Source organism: Hyperolius riggenbachi, chromosome 7 (genome assembly GCF_040937935.1).
Source record: "Hyperolius riggenbachi isolate aHypRig1 chromosome 7, aHypRig1.pri, whole genome shotgun sequence".
NCBI classification, from domain to species: domain Eukaryota; kingdom Metazoa; phylum Chordata; class Amphibia; order Anura; family Hyperoliidae; genus Hyperolius; species Hyperolius riggenbachi.
In genome coordinates, this window is record NC_090652.1 from 297,703,459 (window position 1) to 297,725,784 (window position 22,326).

The window sequence follows — 22,326 nt, forward strand, 5'->3', positions numbered from 1 at the left end:
TCCTTTAGATTGTAAGCTCCCAAGGACTGTGCTCTCACCATTTTGTGTCTTGGAAGTTGCTGTACGTTTTGTTCATTATGTTACATTTGTCACTGTAATTACTATGTCTACCAATTCTGTGTTATGTACCAACGGACCACAACTGTAGCAATCCCATTTATCAATAGGAAACCAAAATGTAATTAATGAAAAACTGACATTCGCTGGGACACAACCCTGGCATTTGAGAACCTTCTGTGCATAAAAGTGATAAACTAGAGTCAAAAAATTTGATGAACTAGAATAAAAAAATAAATAAAATAAAAATAGCAACTTTATTAACACTGATTACACGTGGTGTTTCGTGCAACCTCTGTCTATTTTATTTATTCAACTTCTCCACACCAGAAAAGGGGGCAAGAAAATACAAACTCAGGAAAGCAACACAAAATTCTAATAAATAAATAAAAGGAAATCTGTTTAGACTTTTTTTTTGAATAAATAGGCAGCTTAGGGCACATCTGAGCCCCCTTTTACAAATGTACAAACTCATGTGAAGGGCACCATTCAGTGGGGCCTCCTAGTGGCATCCTCCTGGATCGGCAGAAACTAGTTCCTTCTCCATTCTCAACTTCCTCTTCCTGTTAAAGGTTGCAAAAGGCGTCCTTGGCCTCGCCCTCAAAGAATCCTACCGTTCGACTCCCTCTCTCGCACGCTATGCCACACATCTCCTAACATACGTTTACATTCACAATCCAAGCTCTTGTCCATCGTTTTCAGCCATTCTAATAATTTCAAAATGTGTCCTGCAGGCATAAAGTCTCTTCTTTGTTAGTGGTTTGGTTCTTGGCAGGATATCTGGCTCGTAATTATGTCCTACTTGTACAAAGTGAGAGCTAAACAAACTGTGGAAGAAAGTGGAAATCGTAACAGTGAATATATCTTTGGAACACACTAATCCTTATCGTGGAATAATATTCTGGGGTTGATAGTAGATTTGGAAAGTTGATGTTGCTCTTGTAGACCAAAATTAGAGGCAGGATTTGCTGATAGGTAGATGCATAGAGCACAGCAGCAGCAACATTTGGAGATGCGGTATGGGGTTTGAAGAACCTCAGAAGCAGCTACAGGGTTTCTGAGGAGCAGCACTATTCAGAATACTTCAACAGTCCAATGAAGAGAAAGGTGAGAGAAGATAGAGACAAGGTTGGACGAGGACTGGAAATGGGTATCGTAGCAGGACAGACAAGTGGTGCATTCAAACAACATCAAACTTAAATCACCCACATAGTATACCACCACACAATAATGTCTACTACTGAGCTGGAGGACAAGAATCGCATTCAATGGAGATCTGAAGGACATCTATGTACAAGATGCGCAAGACTAATTTTCTTATGACTAATTTGTCCCACTCTTTCTCGGTAGCCTTAAAATGGAACTTCTGACTCGACCAAACACTCACAAATGAACACTCAACCCTGTAACTTCCACATCATGGTGTGCCTGTAACCTTTCACAATGACTAAATTCATCATATCTTCTGTTGGGCATTTGATTTATTCCTTTTCGACTACCTGTAGGCCCTTATTAATAAAATTTTCTCGTGAACTAGCTGTAAACAGAACACAACTATATTATAGCTCAGAGCTATAGCCATGTAAAAGGTTAATTACCCTATTACAGGAATCAAACGGCATATCTAGGTTTGGTTCTTCTTAGCAACAGAAGGAAAATAAAATTAAGGTAAAGAAAAAAAACCTTGCGTGATTGCTGCTTGTATGCATTAAGACCACTTGTGTATTGTCTAGGAGGTGATTCTAAACAGGTCCTTGGGAAGAGCCATGGAACCCAAGGGCCTGACTGGGTTGCGTAGCCCTGGAACACTGCCCAGGATAGCAGTTGACCAAAGGTCGCACTAGACTGAGGTCAGAGGTGGAAGGTCGTAAGCAGCTTTCGATTCTTCCTTGCTTGTGGAAGTGGGGTTGTTTGACATGCACCATGCACCCACTTCTCCGTGGCTTCTATTCCTCAGTCTCACTGGACGCCATAATGTCTATCGCAGAGGTATCCTGAACACCGGTGTGCCCAGGACTCCGTTGTCGCATGTGGCACAGAGATGTGGTGTCCTCTCTATTTACACATCGCGATAGTAACTTTTTGTCGCTTGCCAGTACAACTTCCCTCGGACTCTTTGACGTCCCACATTGTCCAGTGGAATGCACCTTTGGCTTCGTGGCCACCTTATTCATGGTCAAGGTTTTTTCTCGGTGGTCATTGGGTGACAGGTGTCGGGGGTTGCGTTCCATGATAGGAACGAAGCAAAACTTTGTGTTTGGTAGACATGTCCGAGCGTCTCCTTTGTTGCTCCACCAAGAACTCCTTTAGACGATTGGTGGTGAAGGTGAGGGTCTGGCGTCTCAGTTTCATCAGGTAGGCATCCTGGAGCCAAGGGTTGGCGAAGCACTCTTGTAATGTGGGACGACTCCTGTGAGTAAACAATAAATGGAAGACTCTAGTTTTATATTAAAAAACAAATGATATGCTTACTTAATAACTGCATAAACCATAATTTCCTGGCATGGTGAGAGAAGTTTGAAGGAGCCGCTTCAAGCTTCCCTCGTGTTCTGGGGTGCATTCCTCCTCCTGTGCTCCCCCTAGCCTAATCTATAATGCAGAGAGTAAGGAGCAGCAGAAGTTCCTGGTGGTGTCCAGTGGCATAACTAGAAATCACCGGGTCCCCTTGCAAACAAAATCCCCCCCCCCCCACTCAGGGCCTTTTTGGGGGGCAGGAGGGGTCGCAACATAAGGGGAGAGCTTTGCACGTCGGCCGGAGGTCTCCGATCTCTAAGAGCTTCATGCTACTTCCTGTTTACACAGGAAGTAACATGAAGCAATTTACAGATCGGAACCTCCAACACGATGGAGGTATGTGTTCAGCCTGCCGCCGCCCGCCCGCAACTAATAATTGCATGAGGGGAGCACAGAGGGGAGAGCCCGAGGTGCAAAGCTCTCCCCTTATGTTGCGACCCCTCCTGCCCCCCAAAAAGGCCCTGAGCGGGCCAAGGGTGCAGGGGTCGCATCCCCTATTGTTACGCCAGTGGTGGTGTCAGTGGCCCCCTCCTGTGCTCCCCCAGCCTAATCTATAATGCAGAGAGTAATGCTGGGAATACACGGCTGGATTCTGAGCTGATAAGATGGTTAGGTAGATAATTTCCGACATGTCCGATCACCGGTCTATCGTTATGCCACTCGATTCCTCATTGAAGTGAATTGAAAAAAGATAAGAAAAAATGAGCGGAAGATAAGAGAATCGAGCGGGCAAAACGATCGGGTGCAAAATTGAGCCGTGTATTCCCAGCATAAGGCACAGCAGACGCAGCGCTGCACTTACCTCTCAACGCTGTATGTCCTTCTCTCTCTGCTCACTCTAGTGCTGGCATCTCTTGCATGTTCATGTGACGAGCAGAAGATGACGGCACTAGAGTGAGCGGTATGGATAGACGCACACACGCTGGGCTCAGGCTGGGAGGTGAGAGCAGCATGGCTTCTACTCTCACCTAAATTAGGCTGGGGAAGCACAGGAAGGGGACACCACCAGGAGAGAGGCACAAGGGAATGGAAGGTGGCACTGGAAACTAACAAAGGGCAGGAAGAAGCACAAGGCGACTAAAGGTGATACAGGGATCAGAGAGAGCATCACATTTTTCAATAAAAAAAATGATTTTAAGAATTAATTTTTCAAAACAACAGATCATTTTTATTGAAACAATAATAATTATAATAACAATAATAATATTGCATCGTGTATGGCCACCTTTAAGCTGCATGTTTAAAGGGTATGTCACAGAATAGCCATGAGAAACGTAGGTGAATCTGGAGGATTCACAGTCGATTTCCTGATCGATTCATGGTTGGATCTGTGCAGCCATTGCAGCGATCAGAAAATAACATTCCTTCATTTAAAAGACAGGGTTTTTTTCCCTTGTACCAACTGGCCAGAAGCCTGGTGCCTGTGACTTGTTAATTAGCCAGAGGTGTAAAACTCAAAGTTTGTCCAAGCTGATCTCACACTCAGATGTTAATTAATGCTGGGAATACACGTTTCGTTTTTGCCTTCGTTTTAGCCTTCGATTCGTTCGGTAAACGAATCGAGTGTTGAAAACGTATGTGAAAATAGTCATAATCTCATTATAGTTTCGATTAATAGACCCCAAAAACGAACGACTAGTGATCGAACATGTTTGATATTATCTCTATTTATCCATCTAATCGAGCCATTGGTAGGCTTGATGGCTGTTCAGATCGATTATATATTTGTTTATGTTAGTCCATCCCTGTAAAAAGGGATTTTCGTTTCGTTTCTTTGCAGCCTTCGATCATTGGAAAAACGAAACCATCAGAATCGAAAAGAAAAAACGAAACCGTGGGTGGTGATATTAACCGTACGTTCGATTATTTCGGGAACGAAAAGGACAAAAGGCACAATCGAAACGAAGGCTAAAACGAAGGCAAAAACGAAACGTGTATTCCCAGCATAACACACCAAAAGTCTTTTCAGAGCCAAGGGAGCTAGTCCCAGCATGAAGGCAGACTTGCCGGAGCCATTCAGGCAGATTAGGAAAGCATGGAGTTAAAGGATTTTTTGCATATTTACGGAATACCGTAAATAGGATAGTTATGAGAGCGGTATCATTGGATTTGTAGAGTCGTGCTGAATCTCTTGATACCAGTCTAGAGGGGCCAGGGGCCCCTACAACCAAGTTATTAAACTTCTCAGGAACTGGATCCCCTACCCTAATCAAGTCTGATGTCATAGGAATTGGCATAATCTGAGGAGTATTCATCTGTTATCAGTGCAAATGTGGCATTTGCCGGTTTTGAGTTACAGCGTATTGTAATACGCGCTCTGGCTGTCTACTGACCTAAATCAGTGTTCTCCTTGTTCTATTGCCTGATGAAGCGGGATGTTGGCCCGTGAAACGTGTTGCATCATTATTGGAGAATTGTTTTAAATAAACACAGTTGTATATCTAACGGCTGAATTAGCCTGGTCATTTATGTACCTGGGGGAGGTGAATCCACCCATTTCCCTCCTTTTAGACGGTTTTTAACCTATTTTATACTTGTCTGGCGCCTCTATTATCCCTGTTTATCTGAGAAGTCACAGAGGATGCCCCTACTCAGGTTAGTATAATTTGTTTTTTTTTTAAAGTCACAGTGAACCGAGCATCATTTTTAGCCCCCAGGGCATCTCAGTAGCACATTAAAACATTAAAAATGCATGCTAGCAATGTCGCTCATTGCTAAAGAAATACATTATATCTCTTTTTTTTTACATTTAAATGTTTGTTAGAGGCTTTTATTTCCCTACTTCCCTGGCCTGCTGTCTGCAGAAATAGCAGGCAGATAAGGACTGCTGTAATTAGCAGTAGCAATGAGCAAACAAAAGCTTTCAGCAGGGGGGTGGGGGGATAGGACACTGTACGTCAAACAGTTTAGAGAAGACACTTGATTACATTTACATCTTCCCCTGGATAAATAAGGGGAGCAGGAAGGGGAGGAGGGAAAATGGCAGCTCCTACAGCTATTAGAAATCAGGACAAACTGCAGAAAAAGAAAAGCTGCTTGGATCCCTTTAACCTAACTGGGTTTGAATCACCGAGAACTCCACACATCTGTGACTGTTTGTTCCTTTCATACATTAGAAACACAATAGGAATAACCAAGCTTGTTACTTGTCTATAGTCTCCAAGCCACTCACCAGGGGTAGATGGACAGCAGCTTTCGTATGAAGAGGGAGGCCGTCTGAGAGACATTGGAGTACAGCTTGAAAATGTCAAATCGGCCAGATAGAATCTTGTTCTCAGTTTCCACCGGGTCCAATTCAAAGAAGGGAGACCGACCACCGAGCCTGCAGAGACCCACACAATCATGTCAATGGAATAAACTACATGTAACAGAGCACATCAACAGTTTTTTTTTATTTCAAAAGGAACTTTAACCCAGGATCTAACAATCCCAATCAGTACCCGATACCCCCGTTTCCCAGGAGAAATGTTTACCTTTTCTCGAACAGATCATCAGGGGGGTCTGCGTGGCTGATATTGAGGTGAGACCCCTCCCACAGTGTGGTGTCATGGCCATGACAGTTTCCTGTCTGTGAACCTTGTTGCATTGTGGGAGATAATAGCTGTTGCTAACTAGCAAGCAAGCAGTATTCCCCTCATTGCATTGTGGGAGATAGCGGTATTGTTAGTGGGTGTGTTTATAGATGAGGGTAGTTTTTCTTGTCCGTTTTTTTTTCCCCCGTATCCGCCAGAACTAAAGATGATGACCGTCAGGCTCACGTTGGATCAAACAACATGAACGAAGTACATGAGGAGTATCAACCATTTCTTCTTCTATTCTTTAACGTCTTGCGTTGCAATGTCTTGATGTATTTTCCCCACACTACTATCTTTCAGTAAAGTCCATAACCACTTGACGACGAGGGTATTTTCCCCTTATCTGTGCTGGGTGGGCTCTTCAGCCCACAGCACAGATCCTGTTTGCAGCATGGCGATCAGACTTCCCCCCTTTTTTCCCCACTAGGGGGATGTCCTGGTGGGGGGGTCTGATCGCCGCCTCGCTGTTTGGGTTTTGTGGGGGGGGCTCCTCAAACCCCCCCTCCGCAGCGCTATTCTGCCCTCTCCGCCCTTTCCTCCCTCCCCTCCTTGCTGTGGGCGGCACAGGACGGCGATCCGTCCTGCGCCGCCTCTAATAGGCTTTAGCCTATCAGATGCCGGAGATCCCCGGCCAATCAGAGGCCGGGGATCGCCAATCTCCTTTACGCAGCAGCGCCGTATTGATGTAAACAGCGGGGATTTCTTCTTACAATTAGCCTGCGAGCTGCGATCGGAAGCTCGCAGGCTGTTCACGGAGACACCCTTCATGAACTGACATGGAACGGCCGCTCGAACAAGCGGCCATTTCCATGGAAACACCGCTTCGACCTGCCGACGCCTATCGGCGTTAGGCGGTCGGTAAGTACTTTACTATGTGGCCGTCAACCTTTCTGCTCTTTTCTATCCCATTCTCGCAGTAGAATGAGTTGTTTACCGTTATATATGTACAGTATTTACTAACAACTAAATGTAATGATAACAGTGCTCACGTATTCAACAATAATATAAACAGACAATCTAAGAAGATTGACACAATTAGACACTAAACAGACAACACACACACTATTCTACCTGCTCGGCGGGGCCCTTCTTTGTCTTGACTGTATTATCGGCGAACAAAAGTCTTTTGGAAAGAAGTTAGGATAAACAACGCTCAGTTGTCCACATTCCTCACATTCACTTGAATAGGGGTCCCCCCTTTCAGTTAACAGCTCGCCGGATCCGGCGGCCAAAACGGGCCCACCGGCATCTGTGGAGTGTAGGCCACTCCTTGTCTCTACCTAGAATTTGGAGAGCGGATGTACAGACACCATAATAAGTCTACATTGGGAAGGTGACACTGAGGACCTGGTTTTGGACTTTGGAGCCCAGCAGAGTTGCCAGGAAGGCGAGGAGTGGCCTACACTCCACAGACGCAGATGGCTTGTTTCGGCTGCCGGATCCGGTGAGTTGTTAACTGAAGGGGGGACCCCTATTGAAGTGAATGTGTGGCGTGCGGACAACTGAGCACTTTATAAAAACTCCTTTCCAAAAGATTTGAAATGTGTTGCTGTGGACATTTTTGCAAATGGACTTTAAATAAGAGCAGTATTGTTGGCTCTGCTAGCTCTTTCTACTAATCACTTAGGGCTTGATTCACAAAGCGGTGCTAACCTACTTAGCACGTCTAAAGTCTTTAGACGCGCTAACCAGGGTGCTAAGTAGGTTAGCACCGGATTTCTCAATCAGATCACGCGCTAACTTTGCGCGCGTAAAGTTTTACGCGCGCAAAGTTTTACGCGCGCTAAGTCCTATAGGCTTTAATGGGCACTTCGCGCGGTGCGCTCTGTGCAGTACGCGCGTAAAGTGTTACGCGCATAAAGTTTTGCGCGCGTAAAGTTTTATGCGCGACAAGATTGTTTAGACGTGCTAAGGGGGTTTTCACAGGCGTGCTAACAGTTAGCACCGCTTTGTGAATCAAGCCCTTAGTCAGTTTCCTATGGACATATTTGTTAAGACTTGTAAGGGCATCTATAATAATAATTCTTTAATCTCAGCAGATTTGTCCAACGTTTACACAAGAGGGTTACTTACATTATATACGTTAATACGCCTAATCCCCAGACATCAGCAGCGGGTCCAATAGGTTCACCTTTTAGCATCTCTGGTGCTGTAGAGGAAGTACAGGAATGGTGGGTAAAGATATTGCAGAAGTAATGGAGGACATAGAAAAGCTGCAACTTTAACCAGTGTCAGATTCATCCTTTTCGCCCCTAGGTCAAATGTCTTCCCTGTACCTCCCAACATTTTGAGAAAAGAAAGAGGGACACGTAAGCCACACTCCTAATTACGCCCCCAGCACACCCCTAGTCACTGATACCATTTATCTTTGAAACCACACTGGTCCTTTCTGTCCTGGTTCATTTTCCTTCACAAGTACTGTATTTTTTGGACTATAAGACTCACCTTTTCTCCCCCTTATCATCCAAATGCAGAGAGTTCCTGGCTTGTGAACACCTGCCAATACGAACCTCCAACCCACCACAATGTCAGGGGCTCCCTGTACTGTGCCTATGCAGAGGAGGACACGAGGAACAAACGGAGGACACAGGGGGACACAAAGGAGCATAGAGGAGGACACAAGGGAGATACAAAGGGGCATAGAGGAGGACACAAAGGGGCATAGAGGAGGACACAAGGAGGATACAAAGGGACATAGAGGAGGATACAAGGAGGAGAGGGGCGGACACATGAGGGACACAGGAGGGCACAAGGGGGCAGCGGGGGACACAGGGGAACACAAGAGGTACAAAGAAGCATGAGGTACAAAGGGGGCATAATCCACAAGAGACCCCTTCACCATAGATGCACCAGGTTTGATATATATTTTTTTCTCCCCGTTTTTTTTGTCCTGTAAACCCAGGTGCGTTTTATGGTCAGGAGCGTCTTATAGTCCGAAAAATACGGTATATCAATTTAAAGGATGGGTTTAAAGTTTAGAGTCAACTAAATACATTTTGAGTGTATAAATACATATATTTCCATACATCTATACATCAGTCCTGTAAGAGGAGAAAGAGGGACAGAGGTACAGGGTTTCCAAAGAGGGACTGTCCCTCCAAAAGAGAAAAAGTTGGGGGAGCTATGCCTCTCCCCTGCATGTACTGCAAACTCCTGCTACCATAGGCAGCCCTCCGTATACAGCAGCCCCCTGCTTTCATGTACTGCAAACTCCTGCTACCATAGGCAGCCCTCCATGTACTGCAGCCCCCTGCTTTCATGTACTGCAAACTCCTGCTACCATAGGCAGCCCTCCATGTACTGCAGCCCCCTGCTTTCATGTACTGCAAACTCCTGCTACCATAGGCAGCCCTCCGTATACAGCAGCCCCCTGCTTTCATGTACTGCAAACTCCTGCTACCATAGGCAGCCCTCCATGTACTGCAGCCCCCTGCTTTCATGTACTGCAAACTCCTGCTACCATAGGCAGCCCTCCGTATACAGCAGCCCCCTGCTTTCATGTACTGCAAACTCCTGCTACCATAGGCAGCCCTCCATGTACTGCAGCCCCCTGCTTTCATGTACTGCAAACTCCTGTTACCATAGGCAGCCCTCCATGTACTGCAGCCCCCTGCTTTCATGTACTGCAAACTCCTGCTACCATAGGCAGCCCTCCATGTACTGCAGCCCCCTGCTTTCATGTACTGCAAACTCCTGCTACCATAGGCAGCCCTCCATGTACTGCAGCCCCCTGCTTTCATGTACTGCAAACTCCTGCTACCATAGGCAGCCCTCCATGTACTGCAGCCCCCTGCTTTCATGTACTGCAAACTCCTGCTACCATAGGCAGCCCTCCATGTACTGCAGCCCCCTGCTTTCATGTACTGCAAACTCCTGCTACCATAGGCAGCCCTCCATGTACTGCAGCCCCCTGCTTTCATGTACTGCAAACTCCTGCTACCATAGGCAGCCCTCCGTATACAGCAGCCCCCTGCTTTCATGTACTGCAAACTCCTGCTACCATAGGCAGCCCTCCATGTACTGCAGCCCCCTGCTTTCATGTACTGCAAACTCCTGTTACCATAGGCAGCCCTCCATGTACTGCAGCCCCCTGCTTTCATGTACTGCAAACTCCTGCTACCATAGGCAGCCCTCCATGTACTGCAGCCCCCTGCTTTCATGTACTGCAAACTCCTGCTACCATAGGCAGCCCTCCATGTACTGCAGCCCCCTGCTTTCATGTACTGCAAACTCCTGTTACCATAGGCAGCCCTCCATGTACTGCAGCCCCCTGCTTTCATGTACTGCAACAATCCCTCCTTACATGTGCATCATCCCCATAGCTCTGTGTAGCAGTAGCCCCATTCCAAGTGCAGCCTCTCACCTCTTCCATATACAGAACGCAAGAGCCCCCAATCAGTTAAGGTGCCCATTAATGGTACAATCTCCTGAACGATCAAACTTCTGATCGATCACATCAGGTACTATTAATGGTGCCAGTCTGAACGACCGACTCTCCAACTGTTGCAGTAAATCGGAAACAATTGTTCAGGACCACCAATGGATGGGAATATCATAAGCAATCCGATCAGACAGTTAGACTTAGCAACTGCCATTCAGGAAATGCTTTTGAAAACAAAGAAAACCCTGAGAATCCTCCATGAGGATATGGACTAGTCTAAAACCTGTTGTTCATTCAGATTTGTATTGCCTATTGTAAGTGACAGCAACATAGAAGAAAAGTAATTAATAGCACATTTTACTAATTTTACTTATTTTTGTGTATTTTAAACTTTACAATTTTTGGCGATAGTGGTCCTTTAAGTAGCTAGAGGCGCCTCCAAATATTAGGTAGCTAGAGGTTCCCCTGACTGAAGGGAGATCTGGTCAGTGGAATGCAGAGACCTGGGTTAGTAACCTCTCATTTACGCTCTGATCAGGACTCTGCATAGGGAAGGAGGGAGGGAGGCGCTGGGGAAGGGAAGTGAGCCGCCTTTCCATCATCAAGCGCCTGTAGGCAGGTGCCTAGAGTGCCTTATGGTAAATCCAGCCCTGTATAAGGGGAAAAAATGAGTAGATTACTAATGTGGGTCATGATAATAACGAGGGCTCTAATAGGGCCACTATAATAAAAAATAATAATAAAAAGAATACCAATGATAGGGCACAGTGATGAAGGGGACACTAATGGGGGCCAATGTAATGAGGCGAGCTCTATAATAAAATAGAAGGGAGGCACCTCAATAGAATTCTTATGGGAAGCACTACAAAGCTGCAGCGCCACCTGCTGTAAGGGGCCTGTGACCTGTTTTTGCCACACCCCCTAAGGCCTTCCCTCCCACACCTCAAGCTAAGCCCTGCCCTACCAGGCTTGTTTATGTGGTTTGTGAACAAATACTGTAGTTTTCACACTTAATTTTTACAGCTTGAACTAAAATCACATCCACAATGGGGATGATCAGTTCTCTTGCAAGGAGAAGTCATGAAGAAGAAGTGATTGATCAATAAACAGGTCATCACTTTGTAATCTTCTAAATGGCTGGTCAATGAGTCTACAGCACAGAAAGCAAAAGTGAGACTTGGTCATATGACCATCTCCGGCCAATCAGAGAAGTACAGACTGATCACATGAAATAGTGCAGTTCCATAACTTCACCATGCCAAAGAGCTTTTCCTAGATTACAGTGATCTGTAAAATTGGCTCTCCAGCTGTTAAGGAACTACAAGTCCCACAATGCATTTGCCTTTATGAATCATGACTGTGGCTGTCAGACTCCTGCAATGCATTGTGGGACTTGTAGTTCCTTAAGAGCTGGAGAGCCAAGTTTGCAGATCACTGCCCTAGAAGAATAGATCACCTTTATTACCCCGCTATATAATACGTACACATGTATTCCAAGGTTCCCACGCGTTTCCCCAGTGGGCGCAGGACGAGGGGGCTGAAGGTCTGGGCACTCCCAAAGTCGATGATCTTCACAGTGTTCATGTAAGACACCATGATGTTCTCTGGCTTGATGTCCAGATGGAGAATGTTCTGATCGTGGAGATATTCCAAACCCTGCAGGATCTGTAGGATGTAATTCACCACGTCGTCCTCTGAGTAGCGAAACCTGGAAGTGCCGAGATTATATGGTATAGGGTCAAGGCTCTACACATTACTGCAGGCTGAATTAACCATGCAACCGAACAGAATAATGAATGGTCAGTAGCCAGAAACCCTGGTCAGGTGCATCAGGTCTACAGTATGCAATGAACAGGCCTTTAAACAAACCCAAAGCAATAAAACGTATAATATAATGAATTGTATGTGTAGTACGGATAATGGAAAGATCATTAGTAGCAAAGGAAAGAGTCTCAAATTTTTATTTTCAGTTATATACTTTTTTTTTTTTTCTTAACCACCCTGGCGTTCTGATAAGATCGCCAGGGAGGCTGCGGGAGGGTTTTTTTTAAATTAAAAAAAAACTATTTCATGCAGCCAACTGAAAGTTGGCTGCATGAAAGCCCACTAGAGGGCGCTCCGGAGGCGTTCTTCCGATCGCCTCCGGCGCCCAGAATAAACAAGGAAGGCCGCAATGAGCGGCCTTCCTTGTTTTGCTTACACCGTCGCCATAGCGACGAGCGGAGTGACGTCATGGACGTCAGCCGACGTCCTGACGTCAGCCGCCTCCGATCCAGCCCTTAGCGCTGGCCGGAACTTTTTGTTCCGGCTACGCTGGGCTCAGGCGGCTGGGGGGACCCTCTTTCGCCGCTGCTCGCGGCGGATCGCCGCAGAGCGGCGGCGATCGGGCAGCACACGCGGCTGGCAAAGTGCCGGCTGCGTGTGCTGCTCTTTATTTGGTGCAAATCGGCCCAGCAGGGCCTGAGCGGCAGCCTCCGGCGGTGATGGACGAGCTGAGCTCGTCCATACCGCCCGGCTGGTTAATAACATTGCATTCAGGCCCAGATTTATTTCACAGGAGCCTATAGACACAGATGTTCTGACACCCTAGACATCGCTACCATGAACCGGTGGTACTTCTTTTAAAGGGGACGTAACATCCAAAAATAAAAAAAATACCAAAAACAGTTAGTGCCCCCAAAATATATTTACCCCCCCCCCTTTTTTTCTAAAATAGGTCTCTCTATATGTCCCCCATTTTTTTCTTGTTACCTGGTCTGGGTCCCTTTGCCTTAGGGCCCGTTCACACCACACACGTTTCCAGCCGCGTTTTGGAAACGCGTGTGGGTGGAGTGCACTGTCTGATGTTCACACTGCATGCTTTCCGGACCTGTGCGGTCTGGGAACGCATGCTGCACGCAGATTTAGCAAAAACGCGTGGCTGTCCCATTCACTTTTCAGTGATGGGATCAGCCCCGCAACGCATACAAACGCGGATGGCGTGCGTTCGTACGCGTTGCATTCCACATGCGTGGCCATCCGCGTTTGTAATGTAGCCCTAACTGCAGGAGACTATGCAGTGCCACCTAGACTTCGGAAAGGTTTTTTTTGTTGTTGTTGTAATGTTAGGTACAAACAATGCAATTTCCCGTTGGATGGACAGGTAATCTGAAGGTAACTTGAATCACGTGTACATGTCCAAATTGCTCCTGATCAATAAGCAAGATGATAACCTCCCTAAGTCAATCCCGTTAACGATCAGGATATAATCAAACATATTGAAAATAATCAGTACAATCCCGTCGATCAGACAGGAAGTTGCATCGTGTGTGCCCAGAACGACAAGCTTATCTCAGCAGGCAAATGACAGGAAGCCTCCTCTTTTGGATAAGATAAGGGACACTATGACAAGAAGGTAATTGAATCCCCTAACTCCCCCCCCCCCCCCCCCCTTCTCCTTCCGCTTGCCTTGAAGAGTTTACACAGTGATGTAAGCCTGTTGTCTAGGTGATGTTTGCTGTGGGAGGGACAGTAAGCTGTGGCAGTAGGGTGAGGAAATTAACACTGAGCTCGGTTGAAAAAAAAAGGAAAGAAAAAGGGCAGAAGTGATGTCACTTTTGGCATCACAGAGAAACAGTAAAGATGGCAACCAGCAGAAATATTCCTCTCCTTTTTTCATACCACATTTCTCCTAAATCTGACAGTAAATGCTAAAAACAACAGGAATGGTAAGCTAAATAAGTAATTTCTTATTGTATTGGTTTTTTTTCCAGTTAATAGTGCACTGGTTAAGGGCACTGACTTTTACATGGGAGACCATGGTACGAATCCTGGCTAAGGCCAGTACCTCTTCAGTAAGGAGTTCAAGGTTCAAGACTCCTTTGAACGCACCCTTAGTGGCTGCAGCTCTTGAGCGCTTTGAGTCCAACAGGAGAAAAGTGCTATACAAATGTTCAGATTATAATACAGAGTTTCATCCTACTTTGAGGGTTCTGCATGTTGTTCCACTGTCCGCCAGCAGGTGTCTCACTGTTCCTGACTTATTATTATACTTAACCTTCTGCTGACAATTAGACTGCTGCACATGTGCATCATTAACCTAAAAGAGAGTCTGAAGCGAGAATAAATCTCCCTTCAGACCTCATAGTTAGCAGGGGCATGTGTGCCCCTGCTAAAACGCCGCTATCCCGCGGCTTAACTGGGGTCCCTTCACCCCCAAATCCCCTCCGTGCAGCCGGGAAGCGCTTCCGCATTGGGGCAGGGCTAACCGCCGCAGCCCTGCCCCACGCGCGTCTGTCAGACGCGTACCTCCGCCTCTCCCCCGCCCCTCTCAGTCTTCCTTCACTGAGAGGGGCGGGGAAGAGGCGGCGATGCGCGTCTGATAGACGCGACTAGAGGCAGGGCTGCAGCCGTTAGCCCTGCCCTAGGAAGACAAAATCTACGACCAAGTCTTGCGGGGGTGGGTTTGGAGGTGAAGGGACCCCCGTTTAGCCGTGGGATATCGGCGTTTTAGCAGGGGCACACATGCCCCTGCTAACTATGAGCTCTGAAGCGAGATTTATTCTCGCTTCAGAGTCTCTTTAAAGAGTAACTGTGGGGCATAAAATCAAAAATCAATTCTTTATTTGTATCTGGTAAACAAGTAATAAGGATGCTAATCAGGCAATCCAAAAGTTAAAATCACTATGACTTTTCTTGTTGATAAATTATCATTCCCCAGTTTACCTGACTCTTATTTGGTACACACAAAATTTGGTACACAAAAGAGAAGTTGCAGCTTTTTTGCTTCTCTACTTCCCCTCAGACTTAACTAATGCAGCCTGATTGGCTGAAGCCTCTTTCCCTCCTGTTTTCCCCTCCCACACCTCTGTTCCTCTCTGATTGGACAATATTTCTCAGGCTGAAACAATGCACTTTATATAGTGAAGGGCGGGCAAATCAGGCAGAGGAGACTAAGGGCAGATATTACATCACGATTGGCTTAAAAATAGCCACAGTAAATATGGAAACTGTCTAGAATAAGATTCTGTACTTTTCCCTTATAACATTCACAGTGGCGTTCCTTCCATTGGGCGCAAGGGGGCGGGGCGCACCGGGTGATTGACAGGGAGGGGGGTGTCACAAAGCAGGGTTGCCAACCGTCCATCTAAATTAATCGCCTGAAATTAATCATGTCTGTATTGTTTTAAGGTCGATTTGTGAGCCTTGCACAGCTCCCACTATTATTATTATCAGATTCATTATTATTATTGTTTAGCAAGCCTGATAAGTTAGGACGGAGAATGAGATATCAGGCTGCTCCGCTGCTGCCGCCTCCTCCTCCTCCCTCCCTCCAATCAGAAGCTTTCTTTTCGGCTGTCAGATCTCTCTAGCCAATAGAAGCGAGAGAGACAGCCAAGCAAACCCGCCCCCATAGCCCCGAAGTCCTGGTCTCGATCAGCAGCATGGAGAGAAGGTAACTCTATCACTCAAGTGTGCTGGTATCATTGTCCTCATATCCTGCAATCCCCTTCTTATCCCTGCCAGTCACACAGCCTGTCAGTATAAGTTCAGCACGAGGAAGCTGATCAGTGTGCATGCAGCGGCACTTCAGCTACAGGAATCCTCTGTGCTCTGGATTGTTATCTACTCTGCTGGGCAGCATTCCTTAGAAGCTTTGATGGGGTTACAGGAGGGATGGGAGCAGGGAAGCCTTTCTATAGGCAGGGCATGGGGGTTGTTTATGTTGATAAGAGGTGTAGGGTGATTAACAGATGAAACCAGATGGAGCTTTGCAAAGATAAAATCACCTTCACATAGAATCTTGCTCTGAAAGGGAAATTTGTATTGTTTTGTTTTATAAATTATCTGTTGTGAGCTGCTCTGATGATCAGGCAACCCCCTGTATTTGCTATAGAAGGTGTCTATAGACTGTGAGCTAGTCTAAGAACAGTTAAAGTGTACCAGAGCTGACTAATAAGTTGTATACATACCTGGGGCTTCCTCTAGCCCCATCTGCATGGATTGCTCCCACGCCGCTGTCCTCAGCCATCTCCTGCGCTCTTTACGCAGCCGCTGGAGAGATACGTAGAGAGCGCACTTCTCTTGCACAGACTGGCCACGACTGGTTGAAGTTACGGGACCCGGTACTAGAGCTGGAGAAGGCTGAGGACGGCGGCGTGGGAGCGATCCGTGTGGATGGGGCTAGAGGAAGCCCCAGGTATGTATAAAACTTACCGTCATTCAGCTCTGGTTTCCTTAATGTGCTGCAGAAGATGTCAGTGATATATAATACATAATAATAATATGGTAGGACATTAGGTTATGGTAGGATTAGATTGTGAGCTCCTCTGAGGACAGTCAGTGACATGACTATGTACTCTGTAAAGTGCTGCAGGAGATGTCAGTGCTATATAAATACATAATAATAATATGGTAGGACATTACACTATGACTATGGTAGGATTAGACAGTGAGCTCCTCTGAGGACAGTCAGTGACATGACAATGTACTCTGTACAGTGCTGCAGAAGATGTCAGTGCTATATAAATACATAATAATAATATGGTAGGACATTAGACTATGGCTATGGTAGGATTAAATTGTGAGCTCCTCTGAGGACAGTCAGTGACATGACTATGTACTCTGTAATGTGCTGCAGAAGATGTCAGTGCTATATAAATACATAATAATATGGTAGGACATTAGACTATGACTATGGTAGGATTAGATTGTGAGCTCCTCTGAGGACAGTCAGTGACATGACTATGTACTCTGTAAAGTGCTGCAGGAGAGGTCACTGCTATGTAAATACATAATAATAATATGGTAGGACATTAGACTATGACTATGGTGGGATTAGAGTGTGAGCTCCTCTGAGGACAGTCAGTGACATGACTATGTACTCTGTAATGTGCTGCAGAAGATGTCAGTGCTATATAAATACATAATAATAATATGGTAGGACATTACATTACACTATGACTATGGTAGGATTAGATTGTGAGCTCTGAGGACAGTCAGTGACATGACTATGTACTCTGTAATGTGCTGCAGAAGATGTCAGTGCTATATACATACATAATAATCATACAACAGACATTGCATTATGGCTGTGGTAGGGTGGGATTCAATTGTGAGGTTCCCTGAGGACAGTGAATAACCTGACTATGTAAAGTGCTGTGGAAGATCATGTCAATGCTATATAAATACTAAAAAAATAATTATGTGCAGAGCTTAGCCCCACCCACAACTCTACTTAAAAGTACGCTTCTGCCCCTGCCCCCTCTCCATCCAAAATGTTGCGCTTTTTTGGGGCCTTTTGTCCTTCAAAAATAGAAATAAGGTTGACCTCCCACAGAGGCCGTGAGCAGGAGGAAAGCAGCACAAAAAGGAGGGACAGGGGAGGGGGCCACATACCTACCTCCCTCCTCACCTGGGTCCCCTCCTTCCACGGTCTCCCCCTCCAGATATGAGATGGGCATGCAGGGAATACTTCACCTGACTCCTGCGTTCCAAGCGCTGGAGCGCTGCGTCACCATCACGTGCCACATGTCTCCACCTTCACTGTTGCTCACTGTGCTGATGCATATCTGGAGGGGGGAGAGCGTGTAAGGAGGAAACCCACGTGAGGGGGGATCTGGCATTACCCACCTTGGCGCGCTTAGTATGCTGCACTCTCTCCTTTCCTTTTTTTTTTTGGGGGGGGGGGGGGGTGTCTTTTAATACCCAGCACTGGGTGTAAAATACCCTAGGTACGCCACTGAACATTCACAGGAATCATAATGTGAACAGTGCAATACATATGTTATGTAAGTAGTGCAAATATTTATCTACTTACAGTATATATGTGTTTTTTTTCCTGAGATAGTATGGCCGACAGCTCCTCTTTAAGTGGGGTGGCAGTGTAGGTGAAAAACCTTTGGGAAAATGTACATTTTTAGAGCATTTAAAGTGCCATCACCTTTCTACGAGGCAGTAGAGTATCTCCCTGCCGGAGCACTGCTCGGAGATGAGGACGAGGTAGCGGGGGGTGATGTAGGCTTCATGCAGGCTCAGAATCCTTTGATGGTGGAGACACTTGAGGACCTCGTACTCCTGTAGGACGCTCTGCTTATTATCCTGCTCATACGGGATGATCTTGGCCATGAAGTGTTTGCCCGTTACATTTTCCTTACATTCTCGAATCACCCCAAAGCGACCCCTGCAGGTAGGAAAAAAAATCACAAAATAATGGTACCATAATCTATATTCATGCCTAAACTAGAGTGGAGCAGCACCTGTAATCACAGGGGGCCCAGAGCTGTGGGAGGCCCCCAACTACTAACCTTCCCTTCCTCCGATACGGGGACTACACTTCACATCAGGTGTTTTGTGGCTACACGTTATGGGTGTGAAGATCATGATGGCCACACTGCTTTATGATATGACCCTTGTGAGATGGGTTACAAGGACGTTATGGGCACCAAGGGGAGGCAAGGATAAGAGTGTCAACATTGCGGGCTCACCATCAAAGTTTCGCTGGGGGGGCCTCATGAATTGTAGTTAAGCCACTGTTCACAGGTATAGCTTTATCCCAGCAAATAAAAGGTATTTTATGTTAGAACAGCTAGTAAGGAGTTGCATTATATTTGCATTTTGTGTAAAAGTACAAAAAACATGAAATTTCGGTCCAGGTGACCATTCTCAAATGCAATGTCGCCTGAGGGACCAGGTTCCCAATTTTGGCCTTAAAATTCGGGAGTCTACAGGCACCGAAACTCCAGCTACTTAAACTCCGCCCCTTCAAACATGTCATAACTGAAGCCACGCCTACTGTTAGTAATCCTACCTGCCCTTCAATGCCCATGGTAAATTAGTCATGAGAGGAAGAGCACCTTCTCCCAAACTTGCTAAATGTATTAATTATAATTTTAATTAATTAATTAAATGTATTAATATGCCTCAGTTTTTGTGTTGACCAATCATGTAATTTATTGCTGCTGCAATCTCGGTTTGCATGCACTTAGAAATTCATTTAAAATGTAAGATAAAGGACTTGGAATATTTCTGATAGGAACAAGTTTAGTTTTCTGGATTCCAAGCACTCACCTGGCTTTCTCATCCAAAAACGTGTAGGGTTTCTGAGGAACCCCTTGCCGCAGGGCACTTTCCCTTCCCGATGGGGTAACTCTTCCCCCTGGAGTATATCTACCATCCTTTCCAGGTGTGACGCTTTTGACTAACACACGTGTAGGGACAGTTTGGGCAATAGGTCCTGCAGGAGCTTCTTCCTGGGCAACTGCTGTTGAGATAATTGGCTGGGCAATTGTTGCCAGGGTGACAGGTTGGGCAACTGGTGCAGGGGAGAAAGGCTGGGTAACTGGCATGGGTGTAAAAGTTTGTGTGACTGGGGAAGGTAGAGGTGCATCTTTTACTGGAGTGGATGTTGGCATTGATATGAAGGAGGTCACCATGTATGTAGGGTAGGCAGGAGATGCTGGCTTTTGTACCGGGCTGGTGGGAGGAGAAGAAAAAGTAGGTTTCGTAGGGGATGTTGGGCTTAGAGGTGCATTTGAAGATTTGAAAGCGGGAATGTGCATCATAATTGGAACTGAGGGAATAGTAACAGTTGGTTTAGGAGCCACTTGTGGTGGCACGCGTGGCTCTGGAGATACTGCAGGTGGCTTGCTTGGTTCTTCCGGCACCGGAGCCTTAGTAGATGGAAAGACAGGTGTGGTTTTCACTGAGGGCACAGATGACACCGGTAGAGTTTTCTGTGGTTCCAATGGAGATTTTGCTTGTTGCATGGGAGTCACTGGCATAGTTTTAGGCAATGGCTCAGGAGTTGGTTTGACTTGTTGGGTTGGAGCTGAAGGTCCAATTCTTAAATGAGACACTGATTGTCCTGGCGTAACAGACACTGTTACTGTAGAGACATGGGAAGTTACAGCCCCACCTAGTGGAGGCCCAGCAGACTGCAGTTTATTAGATATGGGAGCTTGATTTGGAGATTCGACCTTAACAGGAGGTTGTGGTAAGAATTTGGCTACAGTGGGAGGAGTAGGAATTCCTCTGTGTTTTCTTGGAGGAGTTGGAGGAGGAGGTACTTTAGAAGGCGGCTCTGCAGATGGGGTCCTTGAAGGTGTTGGAGTAACAGTTGATGAGACAGGAGAACCGACTGAGGAAGGTAATTTCGTGGCTGCAACAGCTGGAGGGGACACTGTTGGAGCGCTGGTGACTCGTGGAGAAACGGCTCCAAAAGTAGACACTGTGGGCATCATCGGCCGAGGCATCTGAGCAGTCTGAACCAGTCCGGTTGTTGGTTTGCGATCTGCAGAAAGGAAGACCACCAAAAAAACAACAGAAGTGATTCAATTAATTGTTTTTAGTTTTGGTTTAATTTTTACAAATTGATGATATTTAGTTTTTGTGCAAAAACATTCATTTCTTTCAAGCAAATACTTAAAGACATATTTTTGTATTTATCTTAATAAGCCCCTCACCACACTTCCGCTAGCGGAAAAAAAACTTCCGTAAACTGCATACACTTTAGCAGTTGATTAAAAGCAAAAGCGTGTGTACAAGTATTCAACCAATAACTTTGCAAAAAATTGGTGCAAAAAGGATTCACTTTATTTTAGAAAATAGTGTGATAAACAGTTGGATGTCAATATAGCAAACAACCCCCCGCCCAGAAAAGATTAAAACCTTAACCATACACTTTAGCACATGCACAATGTGTTACCTGTCTTGCATCTGGTCTCATTAAACATTCCAATGTAACTACATATAGATGTGGAGTTATGTCAGTTCCATCACCCAGGTACGAGGATCCATAACAGAGGTCTAACATCCACACCTTGCTGCAAGGCCTCAGACTCAGACTCATTCTGCTTACTATCCACATTGCTGTGAGATCACTGGACCATACTGTTTACAGGTTCCTATCACAACTATCTTGGACATGTTGGTTTTGGGTCATGTCCATTCTGCTTACCATCTCCTTCTATCCAAACCATCCAGGACAACCTGCTTTGGGACGTTTGGCCTATTCTGCCCACTATCTCCTATCACAGCAAGCTTGAACAACTTGCTTTGGGACTTTTGCCCACCATCTCCTTTCACAACCATATTGGACAATTTGGTTTGGGGACTTCTGGCCCATTCTGGCCAACATCATCTTCTACTAAAACCATCTTGGACACCTTGTTTTTCAGTCCGTGACCCATTCCGCTCTATCACAGCCATTATGGACTCCTTGCTTTGGGTCTTCTGGTCCATTCTGGCTATCATCTTCTTCACAATCACTTAGGACATGCATGCTTTCTTTGGGGTCCCGTGCCCATTCTATCTATCGTCTCATAATGTAACAACCATCATGGACACCTTGCTTTGCGGCCCATTTTGCTGACAATCTTATTCTATGATAATTTTCTTAGACACGTTGCCTTGAGGTCCCAGGCTCATTCTGTCTACCATCTTCTATCACAACCGGTTTGGACACTTGGCTTTGGGGCTTCTGGCCTATCCTGCTTACCATCTCCCTCTATCACAACCAGTTTGGACACATGCCTCTGGGGCTTTTGGCCTATCCTGCTTACCGTCTCCTTCTATGATCACCATCTTAGAGACACTGCTATAGGGCCCCTGGCCAGCTTTATTGACACAGGCGACACGGAACCTGACAGACCCCTGTGGCAGCTCTGTAACATTGTAATAGCAGTCACTGATACCAGAGGCAATGGTCTTCCACTCGCCCTCTCCTGCAGAGATAAAGCACAAGAGGAGGAAATGAGGAATGCAGGACATGAAGGAGAAAGATGTCATATCTCAGTTAATTTTCTTAGGAAGAGCATTGGA

At 46.0% G+C, this 22,326-nt stretch overlaps 1 protein-coding gene across 6 annotated transcripts in view; it reads right to left on the reverse strand.

Moving 5' to 3' along the window:
• Positions 1-295: 295 nt before the first annotated feature.
• SPEG (striated muscle enriched protein kinase) overlaps positions 296-22,326 on the reverse strand; it is a 369,258-nt gene continuing 347,227 nt past the window's right edge. For all 6 annotated transcript variants that reach the window (XM_068246025.1, XM_068246024.1, XM_068246023.1 and 3 more), the window contains 7 exons: positions 22,068-22,229; positions 19,576-20,797; positions 18,449-18,688; positions 12,012-12,235; positions 8,220-8,295; positions 5,744-5,893; positions 296-2,467 (listed from right to left, as the gene is read on the reverse strand). In XM_068246025.1, the coding sequence (XP_068102126.1) occupies positions 2,254-2,467; positions 5,744-5,893; positions 8,220-8,295; positions 12,012-12,235; positions 18,449-18,688; positions 19,576-20,797; positions 22,068-22,229 (2,288 nt within the window). In that variant the 3' untranslated portion in view covers positions 296-2,253. The remainder of the gene's footprint in view (positions 2,468-5,743; positions 5,894-8,219; positions 8,296-12,011; positions 12,236-18,448; positions 18,689-19,575; positions 20,798-22,067; positions 22,230-22,326) is intronic.